Source organism: Amphibalanus amphitrite, unplaced genomic scaffold, assembly GCF_019059575.1.
Source record: "Amphibalanus amphitrite isolate SeventyFive unplaced genomic scaffold, NRLGWU_Aamphi_draft 000716F_arrow, whole genome shotgun sequence".
NCBI lineage: Eukaryota > Metazoa > Arthropoda > Thecostraca > Balanomorpha > Balanidae > Amphibalanus > Amphibalanus amphitrite.
The window spans coordinates 101,289-125,368 of record NW_024882210.1 but is presented as its reverse complement, the minus strand read 5'-3'; the positions used below and the strand labels follow the sequence as shown (position 1 = coordinate 125,368).

The 24,080-nt window shown below is 59.1% G+C and overlaps 1 protein-coding gene across 5 annotated transcripts in view; it reads left to right on the top strand.

Moving 5' to 3' along the window:
* The window catches only part of LOC122365127 (RNA-binding protein Musashi homolog 2-like), a 99,666-nt gene extending 78,283 nt beyond the window's left edge, over positions 1-21,383 (top strand). For 2 of the 5 annotated variants that reach the window (XM_043336087.1, XM_043336090.1), the window contains 2 exons: positions 17,283-17,599; positions 17,793-21,383. In XM_043336087.1, coding sequence (XP_043192022.1) covers positions 17,283-17,599; positions 17,793-18,599 — 1,124 coding nt within the window. In that variant the 3' untranslated portion in view covers positions 18,600-21,383. Of the gene's footprint in view, positions 1-7,103; positions 7,319-17,282; positions 17,600-17,792 lie in introns of those variants that run through there. The other 3 variants (XM_043336089.1, XM_043336086.1, XM_043336088.1) reach the window with 3 other exon arrangements.
* Positions 21,384-24,080: the final 2,697 nt, after the last annotated feature.

Sequence of the window (24,080 nt, the reverse complement as noted above, 5' to 3'; positions counted from 1 at the left end):
GCGATGTTTTCTTACATCTGGGTGGGACAGCAGCTGGCGCCGTGTGCTCCTCTCATATACCCCCTGGACCCCAAGCCTTCCCCAGTCTAGCCGACACCATTTATCCACTCTAGCTCCCTGGTTCATCCCTGTCCGCACCCCTTCCTCCAGCCCAGTCGGCACGCTTCGTGCAGCTGACGACACCACGGCCCGGAGCGCTGCTAGGGCTCAACTTGGCGCACAAGTTGGTGGCACGGCCGTTCCCAATGTTCTCACGGCTGACGGGGCGCGGGCCGCCATCCCCACCCCTCTGTTGTCGCTTCAGCCCCCCCCCCCGCCCCGCCCCTCCGGCAAGCTGTGTTCGGCCTCACGCTGTGGACGCCATTTGTCTCGCTCCCGGTGCTGACGCGAACCAATGTACGCGCGTTGTTTATCCAATTAGTGTGCTGGGCGATTCATTTGGCGTGGTGGCGATCGCCAGAAGCCGGTGCTGTGAGGACGTGCAGCCGACCGAACTAGAACTGTGGGTTGGCAGCACGGAGGAGGGAGATGAGTTTTAGAGCTGCCGCGGCTCTGTAGGATGGAGGGCTGCTCACTTGACATTTACCTATACTGGGTATGACGGTCAGTGTCTGGTACTGCACGAGCTGTCGAGAGGCAGAAACATCCTGTGCATGAGAAAAAGCGGCCAATAGCCGCTCAATTATCTGTGATTTATACTCGTAAATTATGCTCTATCCCGTACCCAATCAGTTATCACTTCTCTTGTTTACGCGCGAGCAAAGCGAATAAGACAGTTTGTTTTGTCCTACAGCATTATGTTATGGAATCTCTCTGACGAACCAAGTTCGAAAATGGTGCCACGAGAGCTGTTTGTTACTGGTGGTCAGTGTCGCGGGGCCGTGGGGTCGACCACCGGGTCCGCGCCGCTGACTGCCTTAAGTCTTCTGCTCGGGAGCCGTCGAGGACGACGCGAGCACTATCGGCGGTCGCAGCTCACAGTCGAGTACCCACAGATCCCCGCCGACAGCGAGCCCCCGAAATCGGCCTGAACCGTCGATAGGAAGCCACCGAAATCGGTTGGTCCCGCCGAAATCGGCCGGTCCCGACAGACAGCGGCTGGTCCCGCCGACAGCGCTCGGTCCTTCAGTCCTGCGCGCAGCTTGGTTTGCCTGATACAGCCTCCGCAGCTCGCTGCAGAGCCGCGGCGCCGACGGTATCGGCTGATTTATTGGACGCTGCAATTCCGCCCGGTGAGCTATGGCTGACGAGAGGTATCTATTGGAACATCCATAGGTATCAATTGGATGCTGCAGGCTTGAACGAGCCAGCGCTATTGGAGCTTGTAGGATTATAGCAGATATTGATGGCCCAGTCGGAAAAGAAAAGACCGTGTATGATTTGGAGCACCAATGGATCTAGGGAAATGATTGCTGCTCTGCCGCGCGATATGACAGGGCTGTTATCTATCCAAACAGATGAAGATATCCTTCTACAACACTATCATCCTCCAGCGCATCTCAGGTTCGCAGTACGCCGCACCGGCCGGGCTGTGCGCACTGCGCTCAGCTCATCTCGCACGTAAGTACCCTTGAGGACATGAGGCTGCCCCGACTGGTCAGCGCGGTCAGCGTGCCGGGCTGCCGGATGGGCGCGGCCATCTTGTCGTCTCGGCTCGTCTCGGCTCGCTCGGTCCCATTTGGCCGAGTGATGGGCCGCTGGGCGCCGGCCGCCGGCTGACCCCACTATTCCCGTCGACAGTTTCGGACGAGTCGGAGCCGCTCAGAGGCTCGGTCGACGCCGCTATTTTCCACAGACTGTGCCCCAAAAAGGATGATTTAGCACTCACATAAAGATGTCGAGCGAATGAAGTCAGGGTATAGGCGACCGTCGAGTCATTCCATCCCCGGATCGGGTAGATAGAATTGAAGAGTTGATGAGAACATGCCTCCCATATATGTGACTCTCTCAGAGACGCTTTCGTTCCGTTGAGGCTGATGGTACTTCGAGTGTCTTGTCATGTAGTTAATGTCCGTGCAACAAATGAGGGGGTTGGTAGTGAATATTTTATGTAAATGTAATTCTCGTACCGGTTCCTTTGTGGCTGTCTGTGGAACGTGGATTTGGGAACAGACGAGTAGGGTACGTATTCTGGCTGCTGCGGCACCATCGCAACTCCGTGCTTGATTGGAGGTGGGTGTCCTTGTTTTATGCAACGTTGGGAGCTGTACGAGTATTGGGTGGTCCGATACCGGCCCTTTGTACGAGAAGGAGAAAACTGTGGAAAAGCGACCGTCGCTGAAATGCCAGACTGGTCGGCTACCCTGGCCCCCGGAAAAGATTCGATTCGCCAGCGGCAGAGCCACTGAATATTTTCCATGCATCACGTAACGAAGTAAGGCTTATACAAGATATTTTCATACCGCGAATATTGCAAAATAAATGCAGGACATAGTCTACAGTTCCTGGACCCACTTGCTTGGTGGCGTTGAACTTTGCTCCGCGCGAAATGAATAAAAATAAAGCAGGCGGCTGGATCCGGCCGTGTATGCTTTTTAAAGAGATCCGGCGTCCGAGGAGCTTGTCTGTGCTATGGACTGTGCAGCCATTGTCCCTTAGGGATTGTCCATCAGGAAAATCTCCCAGACATGGCCTTGTTTAGGACTACCATGCATGAACTGATGTGTAACTATCGAGGAGTATGCCAAGAACTGCCCCCGCTCGGCTGGGCGGTACGGGCGTCCGGCGCGGCCGCACGGAGTGTCTGCCGCGGTGGTCGCGGGGCGCCCGTCTGTGCGCCGGACGCAGGGCAGCCGGCCGGCGCTGAGTGTGGCCAGTGCGGTCCCCTCCCCCGGGCCGTGTGTTGACAGCGGTCGACACCCGGCGTGTTGACAGGGGAGTCGGGCGGTGGCTGAGGCCTGTTCCGCCCTGTCCGTCCTACGAGGGGCGTGCGGTGCCCCTCACTGCCCATCCTGACGAGGCAGTTCCGCGGCGGCCGGCAGCTACACCTGTCCGCCGCCCAGCTCCCTGCACACCTGCCGCTCCCACCTCCGGCCCTCGGACGGTGGCCACAACACTGCCGCTCCGGTCAGTGGGATTTGCCGCACATAACGTGTATGGAACGAGTGGACAGTCAGGAACTCGTCCTGTGAACTCGATGGCCTCACTGTTCCAGGCACCGCGCTGATGACCTTTATCGGTGGTCTCAGGTAGAAGGGAATCCACACAAACTAAACGAAGCTCGACGATTGAGTAACCTCCGATAATCCCTGGACGATCCTAAACGAGATATCCTATCTAAACTGACCTTCAACGCTATCTCAAATAGTAGAAGAGAACTGCAAATAACAGTATGAACTCTTCCCTGGAACGGCAGTTATCACTCCCTAGGCCTCCCCGAATCCTTTCAGAGAGCCGTCGCCAAATGAAGTAATCTTCTGCACAGCACGCCAGATCGAGAACAGATGTCGGCCGTGCGACCAGGCGGACTTACTGGAAATTGGATGTCTCATAAACACTGCGCGAGTATCGGGGGGACGGCTGTGGAGGACAGAGTACTCCGCGGAGGACAGGGCGACGGGGCGCGGTGGCGACCCCCCGACCCGTCCCCACGTGCTGACTCCTGACTCAGAGCGGTCGGACCCGTCAGCCTTCAGTGGAAATTCACAGCTGAACCTTTGATATTTATGTTGCACAGACCATCCATACCAACTGTCAATTACTGACAGCTCGTTCCAAACGAGGCACTCGAAGGCTCTGTAAAGTGGTAGAGATGCTGCTCTTTAGCTCGAATAGGAGCGCGTGCCCTTTGGTGCGTTTTACGGCCCTATACTCTGGAGCAGTGTATGAAATATAAGCCGCTCTGTCGCACAACAGTGCAACCCTACATGTGCCGCTCCGTCCTCTGCAATGTAGTCTTGTGTTACGGCTGTGTATGTCCTGCTCTGCTCTGCAGCTTTGGCCTGTGTTACAGCGATGAATGCCCTGTTCCGCTGTGCATCACCATACGCGCCGCTCGGCCGTCCGTCGTCCGTCGCGGCGCGGCGCGTGGCCGATCGATGCCGCCCTGTATGCCACCGCCGCTCTATGCGGCGCTCGGCGCACTCTGATCCGCCGGGGACAAGGCCGCCCTATTGACAAATAGCTCGGCGGCCGCACAGGCTGCCGGCCGGCTCTGTATCGGGATATGGGCTGGGCTGCTGACCTCGCGAGCCGGTCCCCAGAGCTGCCGAGCAGACTGGGAGAGAGCGGAGAGAGTGGGGGAGCTGGGACCGAGATGATGGACTCGGCCGGACGGGAGGATACCGGTGATAGATAGCGACCAAGACGGAGAGGAGCCGCCGGTAATGGGGAGCACTGGCAGATACGATGACACTGACATACTGTGGAGGGCCGGAGAGAAAGGATAGGCAGTAGGTCGAGTGGAATTAGATAGAGGAAAGACGATGGAAAGGCTGGAGTTGTAAAGGATAACAAAGGAGTGTTATGTAATCTACTTCCGACAGTGTGTTATATGGTGCAGCGTCTCCATTGCACGGACGGCGGGATGATAAGCATATGTTGGAAATGTTGGAACGTAATCGGATTTGGAAGACCAATGACTACCGGTGTGATGGCAGCGAGCACTCTTGTTGCTATATCGAGGAGTGCCAACAGAAGCACTCAGGAACGTATATAGAGAATGTCCGGCGCACATACCATTGTATGCGGCGAGTGCTGACGTCGGCACTCGGCACTCCTGTCTATAAGGTCCGGCACTCATACCGCTGTATCTGAAGAGTGCCAACTGCCACGCTGACACTCAGCACTCCTCTTGATGAGGTCCGGCACTCCTGCCGCCGTATCTGAGGAGTGCCAACGTCGGTACTCGGTGGCGCCGGCGCCGGCACGTGGCGGCGACAGATCGCACACCACAGGGCCGGCCTGGTATGTTGATGGCGTCAGGTGGGTGTCGGGCCGGGCGCGTCGCCAAGTGTCCCTCGCCTCGCTTCCACTGGCCAGTGGCCACCGCCGGCCGAGTCTCGGTCCGCACGGCTGGTGCGAGCAGATGTGATTCAGCCGCGGCAGACGGCGCCGGGTGGGATGACGGGTGCGCCCGGGAGTGACGGCCCTGCCCACCGGATGGATGGAGGGTTGAGGGGTGCCCTCTCCACTAAACTGATGGGTGGGAGGTGCCGGACGGGTCAGCAGGGGTTCCACCATCACCACCTGCCGGGCAGCACCAATAGCCGCCCTCTGTGGTAACCCTTCCACACCTGCCCAACCGCAGCACCAGCCCAGCCCGAGGGTAGTTCTCCTCACCGAGCCGCTCCATTGGCCCGCCCGCCCCCCGGGGTAATCCCTCCACTCCTGCCGAGCCGAGTCATTAACCCGCTCAGTGACATTGCACGCCTGATTTGGGCCGCCAAATTAACTGGGTGGCGCCGAGCCCGGTCTTTTTACGTTTCCTGTCGGATGTTTTTGCCGAGCTCGCTGTGAGTGCTCAGTTGTTTGCGTTCATCGGATGCTCAAGGAATTTTAATTGAGGTATTTTAATGCATGGCATGAAGTTTGCTAACTTGAACTTGTTTGAACTTCCAAGTGTCTAATGCGTATCGTGTGCACGGGTGTTTTTTAAGGTGCTCGCTTTTATGTTTACTCAAAAACATCGCCGCAGCGTTGCTAATTGGGCGCAATTACAGTACACTGATTTTTTAACGGTCTGCGATGGTTGGTAAGTTTCACGTTCGTCGTTAGTTTTACATCCCTGGCATTACAGTAAGTGTAATTTCACACCGTCTGCGGTAGAATTCTGTCGGCTTCATTTCGCTAAATTCCGGAGACACGCACCATTGGACTGCGTCCGGTTGGGACGCGCGCCGGGCCGTCCCGGGGTATACCACCGCTGAGGAGGGGAGGGGGTCTGCCAGCTACCGATAGGAGTCGGAGCGATGGTGGACCCTGCAGGGAACTTTGCTGGATCCCTCCGGGCTCGTCGGCTAGGGAACTTTGCTGGATCCTTGTCTAAAAAAGGCTCGCTGTCTCTGGGTGCCCCGGCACTCAGCGCTAGAGCTGAGTTTGGGCGCACCGCCCGGGGACCTACCTCTGCTGGATCCCTCTGAACGTGCCGCCCAGCCGGTGGATCTGTGAGTGCATCCGGGGAGCGCTGCTGGATCCCTGGGCCCGCCGACCGGGAGCCTACCTCTGCTGGATCTCTGGCCCCGCCGCCCGGGAACCTACCTCTGCTGGATCTCTGGGCCCGCCGCCCGGGGAGCCGTGCTGGATCTCTGGGCCCGCCGCCCGGGAGCTCTGCTGGATCTCTGGGCGCGCCGCCCGGGAGCTCTGCTGGATTTCGCCGTGTCGCCCGATCGGCCGCAGGTGCCAGCTGGCGCGCGTGCCGTTGTCGCGCTGCAGTGCCGCTGCTGTGCTCGTGCACTACCGAGACCGTCCCCGGCGGCCTGCCAGGTGCCCGGCGCGGCGCCGCCGTCTGCCGGCCCTGCACTGTGCCGGCCAGCTCACCCTGTCCCGCCGGGCTGTGTGATGTTCCGTCCAGTTCGTCGATGTATCGCTGTTTCCTACAAAATTATGTGAATTGATTTAACGGTAACGATCGGAATAAAGCTGCCGTTAACTGACAGTGAACCCAGACATGTGTTGGGCATGCGTCAGCTCAACCAGCAATGACTTGTCTAAATAACCTTCTAACGAAATGCTTGGTTTTAACCACTCTATGCCCATGCTACCACTGAATAATATCTGTGGGAACTCTGGTGTAGAACATCAAAATGGAGTCTGGACCCAATTTATCATATCACATATTTATTCATTACAGTAACATTTTTTTTTTCTGACAACGGAAAGCTCTGATTAACACTGATGTGCATGAAACATTTCGAAGCTGTTGCCGGTTACAGCTATCATTTATTTGTCGTTGCCACCAATGCCTATCGCTTATTTGCAGTCTTGAGTGTGCCTTGGCTTCTGACCCGTGCTGCCACGCCCGGTCTTCCCTTTACCGGCTATTTCTGCTCCACTCCTTCCCGACCTGTCGCTAAGCTGGTGTGACGTCACCACTGCGACCCCGGGGCGGTCGCCCACGTGACCGAGACGTCCAATCAGAGGCGCCGGGTCGCGCCGCCCGCCGCGCGGGGCCGGCCGCGCGCGCAATGCGAGCTCAGTGATCGAGCGGGGCGCGTGTGTGAAAATCGATTATCACGTGGGCCGACAATGTTTGTGCCACCTCCCCGTGTGCGAATGGGTCGGCTGCGTCGAGCAGCAGCTCGCGCCCGGGAACAGCTGAAGGGGTTTCTGCCGCTGGTGTCGCCCTACCAGCTGGTGTCCGCTGCCTCCTACAGAGCAGGTCAGTTCGTGGTCAGTCGTGCCCGCCGTCTTAGGTAGAACGGGTCATCACTGTCAGTAAGGACAATTTTGGAAGGACAGCTCTGAACTGTTTATTGATGCCATTATGCTGCGCTGTTTGTGATATATCTCAACATTTATTTCTTTTTATCAATTAAATTAAAGGTTAAAGAGCCACCCCGCCACTGAATTCTCCTGTTGTGGTTCACCCGACTCTGCTCGACATATTGATCTTTGCAGTGCTTGGCACGGTGCAGCGTGCTTATCAAAGAAGTGTAATTGGCCGGCTTCCCTAGCGAGAGGTCAGCCACTGTTGCAGTGTTGTTCTTTCCTTCGTGTGTCGCGGAATGATGCCCGCTCACGCCCACACACAAGCCGCCACGATAGGGGCAGAGTCAGATGAACTATTGAAGTGCTCTCATTGTGCTGTCTCTGCTGTCTGGCCGGGCGGCTGCTCTGACACGCGATATGAATCACGGCGGGCACGGACCGTGTTTGTACTTGTACTCTGACGGTCAGCCCGGGTCGGGCGGCGGTCGACGTGGCTAGTTCCGGCCGAGTGGACCGATTGATGGCTGTCGCTTCCGCCGGCAGCTGATGCTCGTGACCTGTCCCTGGGATGGGGAGGAGCGCGGCACGCCATGCCAGTCGACCGGTCCATTGTGCCGTCAGCTCCCAGACGTCGGCCGGCGGGCTGTCGGAGTGGACAATGGCATGGCGGTCTCGGTGCGCTGACGGACGGCCATGGTGCTGGCCGCTGGGGCTGCTGTGGCTCCCGACAGACAGGCGCTGTGGCTCCTTTGCGGCTCACATGGCTGGGTAGCCTGTGTTCCTTCCGGCCCACCATGGCTTCTCGTCTGACCTGGAAAGGTCAGCTCTGGACCGACCGACCGGCTGGCTGGTCAAAATGGTCAGGAACTGCGAGCTGGATGTTTCATTGCAGAGCGCCGGCAATGAGAGCCCTGCCCGGTGCTCACCGCTCGCTCCGCACTTTTCGCGTGAGTCGGAACCCGTATGGTCCGTCTCCTAGCCTGAGTGACGGCGCTCATTTCCACGTTCTTTGCCGGCTTGCGGCCCAGTACCTCATTGGCCATGGCCAGGCCTGCGCTGCCGGCTGGGCGCGCTAATGTATGTAGTTAGCCGGAGTCTGCTAACATCCATCTGGCTCGAAACGTGTTTGTTAATGAGAACCTCTCCGCCGGCTGATTGAGCACCGCTGCAACTGTAGGGGACTGGCGATATTTGCAAATATCTGCCCGGCGTGACAGCCTGAGGGGGGTTTTATGAGCACGTCCGCCGACGTGTGACATTCGACTCACGGCTGCCAGTTTCGGCTGTTCTTTATTGCCACCGTAAAACGGATTGGGAAGTTTGCCGGCAGCCCGAATCCCTCAGTGCCCCGCACTTTGATGAATGAATGTTTGTGCTCCGTGACCTTTCATCATCATCTGGATTAAAACTGTCTGGGTGGCGTGATCAATAACGCACTGAAGTGTTCCACTTCCGTGCGGCCGGGTCTCGTTTCTCGTTTGGACTGGCAGCTGACGAACTGCTGGTGGTTGCACCACCTGCCTGATTTACTCGATATGGACCGCAGTGCTTGCACTGGCGAGATTTTCGCTGCTGGGGGTGACTGGTCAATGACTCTGGCCTCCATGGTTTAACCGCTGGTCGTCATTGGTCAGTGGTTAGCAGTCGCTGGTCAGTGGTCGCTTGGTCTTCAGTTGCCGGTCAATGGTCACCGGCCACTGATCTGACCTCAATGCCCGGTGACTGTACCGTCTGTCTTAAAAGTACCGCGCAAAGTAACTGTGGATCCATCAAGCCTGACCGAGGAAATGCCTGCTAAAGTTGAGTCACCGAAGCTAATGACAGCCTCGTCCATCCCCCAGGTGAATTGGTTTGGTGACTTTTTAAATTATAGCAGGCCCTTCTTCGGTCAGGCTTGATGGATCCACCGTCACTTTGCGCGGTACTTTTAAGACAGACTGTACATACGTATAATAACCCGCGTCTCGTGAGGTCATCTGCCCCCCCCCCTCCCCGCCTCACCGCTGCCCCCTCCCGTCTATTTAAATCCCCTCCCCAATAGAGGAGCACGGGTCCAGCCGGGGGTTCGGGACCCCTGCCGGCCGAGGGCGGACGCCGGCGGCCCACTCGCTCTAGCCGTGGGAGTTGCACAGTCCGGCGGCTCCGCTCTCCCGTATGGAGATTGATCGGGGCTGGACCATGGTCGCGATCGGTAGCGAGGCTGGGCTGGACAGCGGTGGACGGCGGGTCTGGTCTGGACGGCTCAGGGGCAGTAGCAAACTGCTGGGCGGGGCAGCGGTACCGTGTGAAATTACCGAGAGCCCGGCCTTCAAACGGTGACCGAAGGCCGACCGGTGTAGCAGGGGACAAGGGGAGGGATCGGTGAGCGAAACGTTGAGGGAACCGGTGGGGGTGGGGTGGGGGGGGGGACCGATGGAGGGTAGGTGAGGAAACCGGTGGGAGACTGACACGGGACCAATGGGAACCGGTGCAGCACCACGCCGTAGCCTCTGAGCGCCAGCCGTGGTCCGGTTGTCGGACCTGCCCAGGACGGTCGAGGAAGCAGCCATTGACACGAAAGAGGTAGGCACCTATTCATGACACGGCACCTATTAATCTTTTTTCTGACTGAATGCTCACCAACACATTTGTATTGGTGGTTTAGTCGGTGGTTACCGACTTATGAGGCGATTTACGTCGAAAACGAGCTGTCACTCGCACCTCAATTCCGACATAATTTGGGGAATCCGATCTAATGCACATTGCACATTGCACAACTGCTTCGGCTGCATCAGCTGAATGTAGCCCAGTGCCACTACATGGAATGCTTTCAGCCGGCGAACTTTGCTTTGAAAATGTTCTGTGTTTGAATGTTTGAGTCTGTTGAATGTCTCGACGGGCATCATGTTGCTTCGGGTCTGTGCGTGCTTTGGGGGGGAGGGGGTGGAGAGTGTGTGGGTGGTACTGCGATGGTGAAGACATGACCGTGTCGTCAGCCGGCGTCGGGTGACTGTGTTGCCTGATGCGTTCGATCCGTAATTTGCCCTCTGTCCAGAGGAGGGCCGAGGGCGGTGTGTGCCTGCGTCGCGCTCGCCGCAGCAGGCCTGCACGCGCGATGATAAGGCCGGTGGTGCGTCTGGTCCCTGCTGATACCCTGTTCGTCCATCCTACCCCACCACCCTGCCCACTGCCTCCGACCCTTGGCCGCTGCGGCCGCGGCCGGCGACTCGCCATTCAGTAGCTGTTTGCGGTATTTTCGGTGTCGGCGCTGTCCCCAATCCCGCATTCCTCCCGGCGCGGGCGCTTCCCTCGCCCATCGCTTCCGGGGGTCGGCGGGCGGGCAGAAGGGTCGACCCCGTCTCCGCCGGTCCGCACCCCTAGGCCCGCCACCCGCCCGCCCGCCAGGTGGGGCTGTTTTTGCCACTCGCCAGATGGCCTTCGCTCCAGCGGCGGCGGCGGCGGCGCCCGGCGTCCCCTCGTCAGTCCGGGCGCCGCTCCAGTCGAGCTCGGTCGAGTCAGTGTCGGTCTGTGTGTGTCTGTGTGCGCGGAGAGAGCTGTCGCCGAGCAGCCGAGCCGGCTGGGTGCACCCGGCGCGGGCGTGTGTGTGTGTGTGTGTGATCGATACCAGGCGGGCGGCCGTGCAGCGCACAGGCTCACCGCCGACGGAGAGCTCAGCCACGAGAGGTAAGACGGCGCCCGGCTGCGTGGCACCGCGCCACAGAGCTGGCAGTGTGCGGTACCCGCCGCAGACACGCAATGATGCCTGCTCGTACGAGCCACACACAGTGGGCATGCTGACCTTGTGTGGTGCGCAGTATGGGTGCGTGTGCCACCAACCTAGCACGTGATGGTTCTCTGCCAGAACAGCGGCTCCCTCCTGTCCATAGTCCACACGCAGTCTGTCTGGTCTGCCAGCTATCTTGTCTAGCTCTGGCTGTCTGCATGGTAGTCGGATATTGTCCGTTCCCTGTCGCCGTTGATGGACGGACGAATGGCCGGTAATGTCAATATTTTTACCTCTGATAAATGCTTGCTTGCTTGCTTGGTCGGTCGTTGTTCAGTCGGTCGTTCATCGCTCTCGCGGAGCTGCGAAAAACGGCTCTTGAAACGGTGTCTGGCCTGCCCTGTGTGCTCCGCTGGCTGTGGCTGGCTCCGGGCTCAGCGGCGGGCCCCAACCAGACGGGTGCGCTAAGCCCGGCTCCCCGCCGCGTCTGCCGACTGGTATTGTTGGGAAGGTCGGACGGAGGGGAGCCCAGGGGAGACCGCCGCTCCTGTCCCCTGTGTAGGCGCCGGCCGGCCGCTGGAGTCGCACAAAGGCGCGCGGCACTCGGCCGGCCGGCGCCGAGAAAAACACCGAGGGGACGACCGAGCGGCGGCGGCGCGCGAGTATGGTGACGTCACAGACGGACGTGGAGGGTAGGACGGGAATGGTGCGACAGGGGCATGGTACACATTACGCATGCTACATACGGCCACTCTGCTACAGGAGCACACTACAGACGGCTGCGGAGGGCTGGGATGAGACAGGGGCGCGGTACACATTACACATCCTACACACGGCCGAAGGGGAGCGGGGAGCTGTGACAGGGGCCCACTACAGACAGCCGCGGGGAGCGGAGACTGGGCCCGTGCGACAGGCGCGTAACACACGGCTGCTGGTCTGGGCGGCCGGCCGGCTCGGGGCAGCTGCAGACTGGCGTTCAGTCACCGGCCGCGGTGGTCCTTTGGGCTCTGGCCGTATCGGTCTGCAGGAGCAGAAGGGCAGATGTTCTGCCGTGGACCGCCCTGGGCAGCCGGCACCCTTCCCAGAAGGCCGCCCTCCGCCCGCCGCCCGCCGCCCGCCGCCCGCCGCCGGGCGGGGTCGGGGGCGGACGTGCGTGCCAGCTGCTCGTCGTGCTCCAGTGAAGAGAGCGTGTCGCCCGGTAATTGGGCTTATGAAAACGTCAAACCCGACATAATGACCGCCACCTAATGTACGGCGGATTTCCAGGGCGCAGATTTTATTTACTGAATGCAATGAAGCGTCGTACCTCGGCGGAAGCCGGGGCAGATTAATGGACGGCATCACGTCTAACCCGTTCGCGGTGGCTGCTGGGTGCCACTGATACCGTTCACACGGGTCAGCTGTGGCCCGATGGCCGGTCTCCGGGGGCCGGTAGGCGGCCGTGGTGGTCGCACAGAGCTGAGGTGTCTGTCGGTCACCGCCGCGCCGGCCGGACGCGCTGTTTATGTGGTCCAGCAGCGCCGCCCTCTGTTATGATAGAGCTCACTCTGCAGACGAGCAGGGCCGGTTTCCAGCCGTTGGCGGAATCTGTGTCCGATGTCCTCTGACCTGCCGGTCCGCCCGCTCGGTCGGTCGCTTGGTTCGTCCGCCGGCAGTTTTTGCCAAGTTTGTAGCTGCTATGCTCGGCGCTGTGGCATTACTTCTATTGATTGCTAGATCACTGGTATTGCTTTTGCTGCATCGCGTTTCACTTCAGAGGCGCAATTGCCACTGCAGAATTTAAACGGTCGTTTGCTCAACAACGCTGCATTCGCCGCCAGCCTTTGACACGGCCCATTTGTTGATCGTCGGGCGGTTGCCGCCGATCATTCTGCGACCATCGTCGGCTTATCGCCGCTGCCGGTCAGAGATGTTTTGAGACTAGTCTGGCTGGGTCTGGAGCGGTGTGATGTTATTGACAGTGATTTGAGACTCGCGCGGTGGCTGACGCCCAGCTGGCGCCGCCCCCGCCCCCGCCCGCCGCTCTCTGACTCGCCGGCTGTTTTTCTGCGCGGCCGCTGCTCGCTGATTTGCGTCTGGAGGCATTGAGTGACTAGTCTAATACTGGGATGGATTGGCGTGCGTCGGCGGACGCCGCCGGGTCGCTTTGGGTCGACTGGGGGTGCTGGAAGGGGGATGAGGCTGGTTCCTTGGAATGATCTGTGACTCGTGAGTGATCTTGGGGACGAGTGCCTTACACGCTACGAGTACCCAGTTATTTTGTATTCTTTTAACACCTATGAATATTGGGGATGCTACCAAGCTAGGTCATAGTTAAAGTTATATACCCAGGAAATGGTTGTAAACTCGAATGGTATGAAGCATCTACTTCGCTTTGCAGTCAATCAGTCCCGGCAATAACCCGGAATTATTAGTTTTACGTAACACGACACATTTCTGGAAACTCATCTTTTCCCCTGACGTTAGGTCAAGCCTAAGCAACATGTGCTTACAAATCCCCGTATTTCATGTCCCGGTATTGTTATCTAGTCTCGCGTCATGGTTCCGTGATCTCTGTGTTGTCGCAGTGTTATCCTCTTGTCTCGTTTCCCAGGACTGCCCTCTAGGCTCTAGTATCATATTACGGTTCCGTGCTCTCTTGTCTCGTGTCGCAGCTCTGGTCTTCTGTCTCGTGTCGCAGCCCTGTCCTCTCGTCTGGTGTCACAGCTCTGTCCTCTCGTCTGGTGTCGCATCTCTGTCCTCTCGTCTCGTGTGTCGCAGCTCTGTCTTCTCGTCTGGTGTCACAGCTTTGTCCTCTCGTCTCGTGTCGCAGCTCTGTCCTCTCGTCTCGTGTCGCAGCTCTGTCTTCTCGTCTGGTGTCGCAGTGCCGTCCTCTCGTCTGGTGTCACAGATTTGTCCTCTCGTCTCGTGTCACAGATTTGTCCTCTTTGTCTCGTGTCCCACGTCAATCCTCCCATCTCGTGCTCAATGTCCGGGTCCATCGGCTGCTCGGCCGGCCTCTGACGCAGTACCGGCTTCATTAGCTGCCGGCGGCGCATCGATTTCGGCATTAACTAACCGGCGACGGAGGCTGCAGGCTCGCATGCCGGCCGCCATCAGAGAGCTGCTCCGTCCGCCCCTCACCCCTGCCCCCGGTCCGGGATCGAGGCCGAGTGGGTAGCGGCCGCTCCCCGGCCAGGGACGGGACGGTCTCAGATCATCCCGGCCCCGTTCGGCGAGTCAGCGAGCGGCCGAGCCGGCCGGGGCCGAGGTAAGAGCCGCCGCGAATATCGAGTGCTGCTCTCAGCTTTCTGCGGAGCTGGCCTCCCCGGCGGGTCGCTCCGTCTGAAGGGAGGACCGCAGTGCTGACGCCGGGTCTCGTGGTGAGAGCCGCGGCCCGTTTTTGGCTGACTGGGTCGGCGGATCGTTCAGCCCGGCCATACCCGATATGGTGGTCACTGGTGACTATAGGACGGAGGAGAGGACAGGACCGGTTTGACTCGGGGGTCGGTGCGTCTGGCTGTCACAACTCATAGGTCCGATGTGTGTGACTGGAATGATGGGATTGTGGCAGGTCTCCTGGATCTGTGACGGCCATTACGCCGTCGGCAGACCGTGTCTGGATGCCGGACGGAATGTCTGTATCGGATGCCGGCTGGAGAGAGTTTGGATGCCGAGCATAGACTGCCGGTCAGTTAGTGCTGTGATGGACGCTCGGTAGGGTCCACACAGATGGCTCGGCACTGCTCTCCAAATAAGCAGCTGCCGGAACTACCGGTCAGCCGCCGCGGCGCCCGCTGTGATATAGTTCGGACGACCTCTCCGGCACGCCTCCTGCAAATAAACCCCGCGCCACGGCCGGCTCCACGTGGTCCCGCCGGCCGGCCGGCGCTCTTGTTGCGTTCCGCAGCGGTCGGCGGCGCGGCGGCGACCTTGTAAACCGGCGGCGGCGGCGGCGGCGGCGGCGGTGGGCGGGCAGTGAGGTAGGTCGGCGGACCGGTACCGGTATATCGACCGGCGGCCAGCCGTCTCCGCCTGTCCGTCCGTTCGGACCCCGAGGGAACGCACTGTTCGTGAGCCGCGCTGTCTCCAGTCGGGTCTGGCGTGCGGCCCGGCCGCTGACGGTGCCGCTGAGTAGCTTCTGCCGTGAGCCGGTCCGGACGGCCGGGCAGCCCGCCGGATGTGCCGGGCCCATCAGCGGCCGGCTGGGCTGTAGTCTCAGCTGTAGAGAAGCTTGGCTGATAATGAGCTGGCTGTCATTGAGCTGACCTGCCGAGCTGAGCCGCTGCTGAGTTGGCGCTTCTGAGTTGGGCTGAGTCGTGTCCCTGCTGATGTGAACTGAGTCTCCGCGCTGCCGAGCTGTGCCGCTGCTGAGTTGGCGCTGCTGAGCTGAACCGCTTGCTAAATTGGGCTGAGCTGACTAACGTTGAGTTGCCGCTGAGTGGTGTCTCTCCGAGCTGAGCTGAGTCTCTGCGCTGCCGTGCTGAGCTAGGTCACCGCAGAGCAGCCAGCTGGGGCGCGTGACTCACCGAGTCAACACATCCGTCTGCCGTCGGGACCATCAGTCGTGTGGTGTGGGTGGGTGTCGGTGTCGGTGTTGGCACCGCGTCCCTGTCGCCTCGATCCGCCCCCGCCCTGCCCCGGATCGGCCGACTGGGAGACAGATCGGTCCGACCCGGCTCGGTCCTAGCCCGCCCCAGTTCGCTGGACCAGACTATAGATCGGTCCGACCCGGCTCGGTCCGCCGGGGTCCGTCCTGGCCCGCCTCAGTTCGATGGGCCGACTGGCGTATAGATTGGTCCGACCCTGCGCGGTCTGTCCTGGTCCGTCGTGGCCCGTCCTGATCCGCTCCAGTTTACTGGACCGACTGGCGGACAGATCAGTCCAACGCGGCTCGGTCCGCCGTGGTCCGTCCTGGTTCGTCCCAGTTCACTGGATCGGCTAGCTGACGAATTGGTCCATCCCACCCTGTCCCCGGTCCGTCTCTAGGGACAGGTCGCCCACCGTGGGTGATCTGTATCAGCAGTCGGTAACTAGGTAACGTGCCAGACACCCTCCGGCCCCACCTGGCTGTCAGTATCGGTCTGGCCTGACCGCTGCCCGCCCCAGCTCCGTATTGACGCTTGTCAGGGTCAGTGATGTTCCTCGTCCGTCTTGGGTCATCTGTAGAGCAGCGGTGGGAGGGTGTGAGAGGGTTCGATGTTTACGGAGAACCACGTCCAGTCGGTGTTGATTTGTGGGCCCAGACGGGATGATTCGAGTGACGGGTCGTGTCGGGCAGCCGGCCGCCGCAGCCATTGGAAAGTGGCCCGTTAGTAACACGACCGAGTGAAGGTTATACCAGATCCCTGATCCGGCCTTGGTAGTCGGCGGCCGGTTATTCGCCTTGTGAGGCGGGATGTGGTGGTGGGCTGGTGGGGATGTGCGCCGCGTGACTTGTCTGGTAAAGAGGACAACTTTTGCCGTTATCTGTCCAGTGTGCGTCTATGGAGGATGGAATGAGTCAACTTGGTATTTCTTATTTCTTCCAGAGGCCGTCCATAAATTACGCAACGCTGTACGCATGAAGGGGGAGGGAGGGCTTTCGACCGAACGTAACGATAGCGTAACAAGGGGAGGGGGTTTGGGTACACTGTAACGTTACAAAAGCACCATTTAAACTTAGTGATCGACGTAGGCGAATAAATCAATTCCTACACAAATGTACCGGAGAACCGTGAACACCAACATAAAGCCAAGTTTAAATTAGTAGTCACTATCAATTTTACTTAGGCTGCAATACTGGCGTTTCTGCGACGTAACAGACTCAGAACGCAAATAGCGGGACATTATCAATAATTGAGCAAAATGGTCGGTTTACTTTCAATGTAAAAAAAAAATGTTGTGTGGAGCATGATATATCTCATAAAAAGCAAGAACAGTGAAGTTTTTCACGTTACGGTTTTCATTAGCATAACAAGGGGAGGGGTCAAGAATTGGCCCAAAAAAGCGTAACGTAATTTATGGACGGCACCCAGTAGTCTGGTGTCTGACCATGCTCCGTGTCGGTCCGTGTCTGATCATGTATGACCCGTGTCCCGCATCTGTGTCTTACCGTGCCTTGTTTCTGAATGCCTGAATGAATGTTGTTTCTGTGTCTGGCCGCGCCCGTGTCTCCCGTGCCCCGTGAATGACCTTGCCCGTGAGTCTCGTGCTCCGTTTCTGACCTTGCCGTTCCGCCGTCTGCCGTCAGGTGACATGTCTCTGATGGTGGCCAGTAACGGTCTGCTGGGCAGCGCGCCGGGGCCGGCCGCGCCGCCTCCGCCGCCTCCCACTGTCGCCCTGCCGCCCGTCGGCCTGGCGAGGTTGGACGCCAAGCGGCGCGACAGCGGCGACTCCGAGGCGCGCTCCACACACAGCTCCAGCAACAGTACCACGGAGGAGCACGCGCCCAACAAGATCTTCGTGGGCGGCATCAGCTTCCAGACGACGCCGGAGAAACTGCGGGCCTACTTCGCGCCGTACGGTACCATCCTGGATGTGATGGTTCTCAAGGATCCGGCTACAAACGTGAGTGTTGGCGGCGGCGGCTCGGTCTCGCTAGCGACTGGGGTAGATGAGCGGGGTAGAGGCGCGCTACGGCGCGCCGCGCTATGCTAGATGGGGCCGTGGGTAGCGTTGTGGCGGCTGGCGTAGTGGTAGTTGCGCTCTCGGGGGAGCGGCGGCGCGGGCGGGCCTCTCACCGCACGGTCGTGTGTTACAGAGAAATCGCGGCTTCGGCTTCGTCACGTTCGCCGACATCGAGTCGGTGAACAAGGTGCTCAACCAGGAGGAGCACATGCTGGACGGCAAGAAGATCGACCCGAAGCTGGCCACGCCCAAGGGCCAGAAGGCGGCCGGCGAGCTGCTCATCCCGAGGAAGGTGTTTGTCGGCGGAGTCAGCCAGGAGACCAACTCGCAGGAGCTGCTCGAGTACTTCACACAGTTCGGCAAGGTGCTGGAGTGCTCACTACAGATGGACAACAACACCAAGCGGCACCGCGGCTTCGCGTTCGTAACGTACGAGAATGAAGAGAACAGCGCGCGCGTCGTCAAGAAGCACCACCACGTCATCAAGAACAAGACGGTCGAGTGCAAGTACGCGCAGCCGAAGGAGACGATCCAGGCGACGGAGCGGGCCAAGCGGGCGCAGCTGATCTCTGTGATGCAGTCGGCGGCGGCGGCCAGCGGCCCGCTCTCCCCGCTGGCGGCTCAGATGCAGCAGGTGCAGCAGCACTACTCGCGGGTGATGACCGCCGGCGGGCCGGCCTTCTCGGGCCTCTCCAGCTTCCGGTACTCGCCGTACTCTGTGCCGGTGGCGGCGCCGTCCCCCTCGCTGGGCCAGCAGCTGGCCGGCGGCCTGCCGTCCGGCGTGGGCGCCATGGGCGGCCCGGCGGCGCTCTCGGCGGCCGCCCTGCAGCCCACCGCCGCCGCCATGCCCTACCAGTTCGCCAACATCGACGTCTCGGGCCTGCAGGGCCTGGACTGGAGCGCGGCCGCCGCGCCCCTCTACGGCATGTACACAGCCTAGTGGCGCGCCGGAGCGGCGACGTCGCTCACCGACGAGGTGTGTATGCTGGATGTCTTTCATGGTTGTGGTAGACAGGCAGCAGCGTAGAGTAGCCGCGAACGTTTGCTCAGCCGGCGCCCGACTCCAGACGGCCGGACCGTGGCGGACAGAGATTTCGAGACAATAAGCATAAGTTTTCTCAGGGGTTTTAAGTTATTTATTGTCGATCCGTCGCGGTGGTGTGCGCGTACTTCCGACTACCGACAGGCAGGGCCGGGAAGGAAGAAAGGTGTCCGCTCAGATCTCATGTAGAGTCAGGTAGTACAACAAAGCGTCACATCCGCATCTTGCCAAACGGCCATCTCCGATTCCTACGCGCGGTGTCGCCCAGAACAGTGTGTTTAACTGTTGTGCGCCGCTTGCCGAGCTTGAGTGTAGTCACGAGCTGTTCATGTATAGCAGGTCTTCCACTGTCTGGGCGCCTGGCCGCGCTCCGGCGGACCCGTGGACGCCTCTGTTTGTCCCCGGCCGCCGCCGCAGTATTCTTGCGCGAACCCTCGTGTGCACAGCATATCAGTCACTGGACCTCACGTGTTGTAGTAATAACCATGGCAATAAGGGGCGGCGGCGGTGCCTGCCGGCGAGCCGGCCGTACCCTGACGCCGCTCCTGGCCACCCACCCGCGCGGCTCGGCTCGGCGGCCGGGCGGCGGCGGCGGCGGACCGGTCACCACCCACTCTGAGCTGCCGCCGCCGCCCGCCGGCCGCCGCGCCGCGCGCCCTCCGGTGCCAACCAGCACGGCGCGCCCACGTGCAGAGCACAAACTGTCTCAGTGCCAAATACTCCCCTGTCTGCCCATCTCTGTCTAACATGTCGTCATAGCAATAACTCGCAGATAGTCGTTTAGTTTTGTAAATGCGTACTCGGTGTTCGGCCGGCCGTGGCCGCGCCCGATCTCCCTCTGTATTCGAAAGGAATGTGTTTGGGGCGGCAGCGGCGGCCGCGGCGGGTCCGCAGCGGTCGGCCGCGCCCGCCGCTGCCTCCATAGCCGTAGGTCTTTCTTGGCCGTGTCCCCGTTGCGGCCGTGCGAGGGCCTCCCGCGGCCGCCCTCCGTTCAGCAGTCTCTCTGTCTATCTCTCTGAGCCCTCTGTGTAGCCCTCCTATTACTATAGTGGTCAACTTTGTGACTAGTTAGTCGTAGAGGCCGCGCGGCGGGCTGCGCCGACGCCGGCTGTTTTGTATATAACCCTGCGGTCGGGACTCGGCGCGCGGCCGGCCCCGTCGCCGTCGCCGCCGCGGACCTGGCATGGGTCAGTCGTGTCGTGTAGATCGCTATGTAGTTGTTCAGTGGCTGAACTTTCGTTTCTCCTTTTATCCTAGTTTCCAAGCATTGTAGTAGTTCTCGGTGAATAAACGTAGATACGTAGTGAGGCTTGTGGGCTCTTCTCGAGCGGCGGTTAACCAGGGTCGGGGGGCATGGGCGGGCGGCGCCGGCCAGGGCGCCCGCACCCGTCTGCTCGTCAGGTAGCTGGCCGGCGAGTCGGGCCGGCCAGTGTACCGCCTACCGGTAGTGCTTCCAGCTACAGTACCGGCAGTGCCGTGCCTAACAGCCAGCCTAGTGAGCGCTTGGCGGCCGCCCGCCGCCCAGCCAGCATGCTCTCTCTATCTCTGTTTCTGTCTCTCTGTGTCTGTGCGTGCCCATGCTGCCGGCGCCGGGCGGCAGCCGGCGCGGTAGCAGTTCCCACCCGACACTCGCCGCCAACACTGAACACTCCGACACTCAGAGAACTCCTGACACTCACTCAGAGACTCGCTGACACTCAGAGGACCACGCCGGTTCGCTCAGGGACCGGTTATTTTCAGGGATTGGGCGGGGAGCGTTTGTACCGTTTTGTATGCACTGTGTTTGTATGAGGTGTCTATTGGACCGCGGAGCCAGCCGTTGCTGCTCCGTCGCGACGACCATCGAACTAAGTCTGCCTTATTTTCAGTATCTGTGCGCTCACCGGGTGTGCTGAGCCAGCCGGGCCGGTAAGAGGGAGCGACATTCCAGAGGTGCTCTTCTATCTAGTCTAGCCGCGGCAGCTAGAGGTCGATTAGCTCTCTGTAGACGGCAGTTTTTGATGAGATAATCAAAAGTCTGTGTTGGTATGAGGGAGGGCGTGTGTAGGGGTGTCGAGCAGACCAGTATTGGCCTGCGCTGGCGCCCGCAGTCGGTCTCATACTGGACCGATACGGGGGGCAATGGTCCCGTAGGCGACCTCTCAGCTCCGGGGCGCAGCGGCCGCCGACTCAGGGCGGCCATCGCCAGCCGCCCACAAATCACACCGGACAGTCGTGTTGCCATGGCGACGCCGATGATTTATCGCCCCGGGCGCAATTCGGTCGGCCGCCGAACTTGGGTGAGCTGGTGGCCCGCGCGGAGGCGCCGACGCCGCCCCCTAGTGCGGTCGAGGTGGGCGCCTCCGCCGGCGGCGCCGGCACCGATCACCCAGCTTCCAGACAGCTCTGCCTTATCTTTGCAGTGTGTGCGGTGCGTGTGCTGGTATATTCTCTAGGACCGGACGCGGGCTGCGACGCGCCGGGCACGTTCCTAGTCGCGAGCTGCCGGCCGGTCGGAGGGGGGCGGCGGCCGCGGCGCCGCGAGCTGCCGCCCACCCTCGCCGGTCCGGCTGCCAGTAGAAACTCCTGGTTGTGATTTCCTATATAGAGGATCGACATAGGCGTGCAATATGTAGGCGCAACGTCCGGCCTAGCGGACGGTGTCGGTGTGTGCTCCCTAGAGAATAAACGTTGACTAGCGGCGCTGGTTGTATTGTGTAGTCGGGTCCGCGGGTCGGCCCAGTAGTGGGTCGGCCGGCGGGCCCTTTCAGACCGCAGTCTCGGGGCTGGCAGGGTAGGGTAGATCAGGCCGGGCGGGACGGGTTTTTGTCTTAGTAGAGAGCGGCCCTGGCCAGCCGGCCTACATGTGTCCGTCGCTGCTGGGCCGCACCGGGCTGGGCCGTCCGGAGGGAGCGCCACAGGAGTGTACCCGGCGCGGGCCGCGGTGTCCAGCTGGAGCTCTCAGCTGGCGTGGCCACGCGGTGAGACTCGGAATGTGGTCTCTCCTGCAGGTGACCGGCGGCCGGGCGTCGACACCGCCAGTCGTGGCCGTCCATAGGTAGGGCCGACGGTGCCAACTGCCAGTACTCGTCTATAGGTGGGAGCAGTTGTGGGAATATTGAACTGCGACTAGTTTAGCACCTGTAGCGATACCAGCAGAAGAGAGCAGATAGATTCGGCTCAGTTGTACGAGTAGGTACTCAGACAGTGCGCGCAGGACTGTTAGAGGGTCAGACAGATTTTGCCTAAGAAGCATCAAGTATGCTTGGACTGGTAGCTAATTAAGTACTTCACGTTTAGGCCAGAACCACTTATTAGTTTATCATTCTCGAACATTTGAACCCCGTTGTTTTAGGGTTTCCCACCTGTCGAATCGATTTTGGGTGAGACGCCGCCAAGTTTCACTTCCAAGCTTTAGTTTTAGCTCCCATTAGCTTGTTTAATCGGTCGGGCTTCCGTTCATTACTAATATTAGTAACCCGGATAACTTGTCAGCCAGATAGTTACCCAGTAGGGGCTGCAGAGAATCTTCATCGCCAAGTTTTGCGGGACTAGTGTCGGGTCTTATGTAGGCGTTAGTCATTGACAAATATAGGTAGTACGTATATTATATGATGGAATAAGAGTGTTCGTTTTTGCATAGAAGTATAATTGTAAGTGCACGTCCGCAGAGCTCAGTATCCTTCAGGGTTGCATGTGTAAACTATTTCGCAGCTTTTGATATAGTTAAGACGGGGGACGGCAGATAACGTAGCAGGACAGCAAGACGCATTACTGAAGGTATTATGAATTTGGTGTAGCTATAGAAGGAATTCTGAGTTACAGCTTGTGTAACTGCCCAATTTAAGAATGGCGATAGGAGAATGGGAGTACGCCCAATTTTGGCATTTCATTGAAAAAGCTTACAACCAGTCTTTATAGGTACATCAATCTTTGTTTCCTAAATGTTTCAGCTGAAGTATTTTCTGCCGTTTTGGGGTGATTGTCTTTGTTCGCCTTGTTCTGTAACGATTGTTTCGATCAGAGGTATTCCGAGCCGTGCTTCATCGAGCAGATTGCACAGCGCACATTGATCGTATTAACCCCGTGAGCTGTGAACTGCTCACTGTGCGGCGTGCACTCGGCACAGCTTGTGCTGAGTCGTCACCTTAGAAACAAATGTTACTAACTTTAGTTAGAGTTGGCTGTCACCTTCCGTCTCAACGTGTCTGTCTTCTTACCTGATTAGGGCGTATATTTATTGCCTGCAGTTTTATCATAAACTTCCTTTGCCGACTGCTTCACCTCACTTTTCCTAATCTATGCTGTCTTCATCAGCTCATCTGCCCTTACCCGTGCCGTTAGACACAGTACCGTCTGACTATATTTTACCCGTACCGTGAGGCATTATACCGTCCCACTGTACCCGTGCCGTTACATACATACTTCCGTCCGATTGTACCCGTGCATGTGTACGGAGCTGCCGCAGTTGCACCGCTCCCATATCGAGCCGATGTGCCTGACCTACCCCACTGCCGACGTCCGTGGGCGTCCGCGCGCCGTGCGAAACCGGTTTGGTGTGTCACGTGGATGCACCGCCCGGCGCCCACCCCGGCCCGCGCCCGCACCTCGGCCCCGCCGCCCGGCGCCCACTCCGGCCCGCGCCCCGCACCTCGGCCCCGCCGACCGGCACACGGCGGCGGGCTGCGGCGGGCGGCCTGGTGGAGGATAGTTTCTTTTTCACAAATATCTTGTTTTAAGGGCAGTTAACCTAGCTAGCTGGATACGATGACTTCCTGCATTCACAGGTACTTGACCATGTCGGGTCGTGCATGCCTTGAAGTTAGATATGTATATAAACTCCTGTGCCTTATTGAAAGCATCTTATGTAACGATTTTATATTTTTCAATGCTCGATCACAGAAGCTGTTTGATACGATTGAAGAAGTTAGTTATAGGACCTGTTTTTCCCACGTCGAGAACCTTGGAATGCGAGGTTAAACTTTCAACACTTTTTTACATGTAATCAGAATATGTATAGTTTGATTTGAGTAAGTGTACGAGACAAGCGTGCCTCGTTCTCAACTATGTAGTTTTGACTGGCGGACTGGCGTCGGCTAGAGGTGCACGCGGTCGAACATTTTACCCATTTAGTCATTATTCATAGGGAAACGGTCGTGCTCGTAATTATTTAGCTATTCTTAAGTTGTCCGCGTACAATCTTATTTTTGCGACCGCTTGTTCCTCTTCCAGTCAACTGCCGTAGCGTTCCATCCCGCACGTTAAAGCTATTTCATTTTATTCCGACTTATAATTTCCTTCTTCGTACGTGCACTTTTGTCTCACTCGTTTGTCAGGAAACCTCAGTTACCTGGACTATGCACAGGCCTGTTTCTGTATCTTAAGTATAAAATCTTTTAA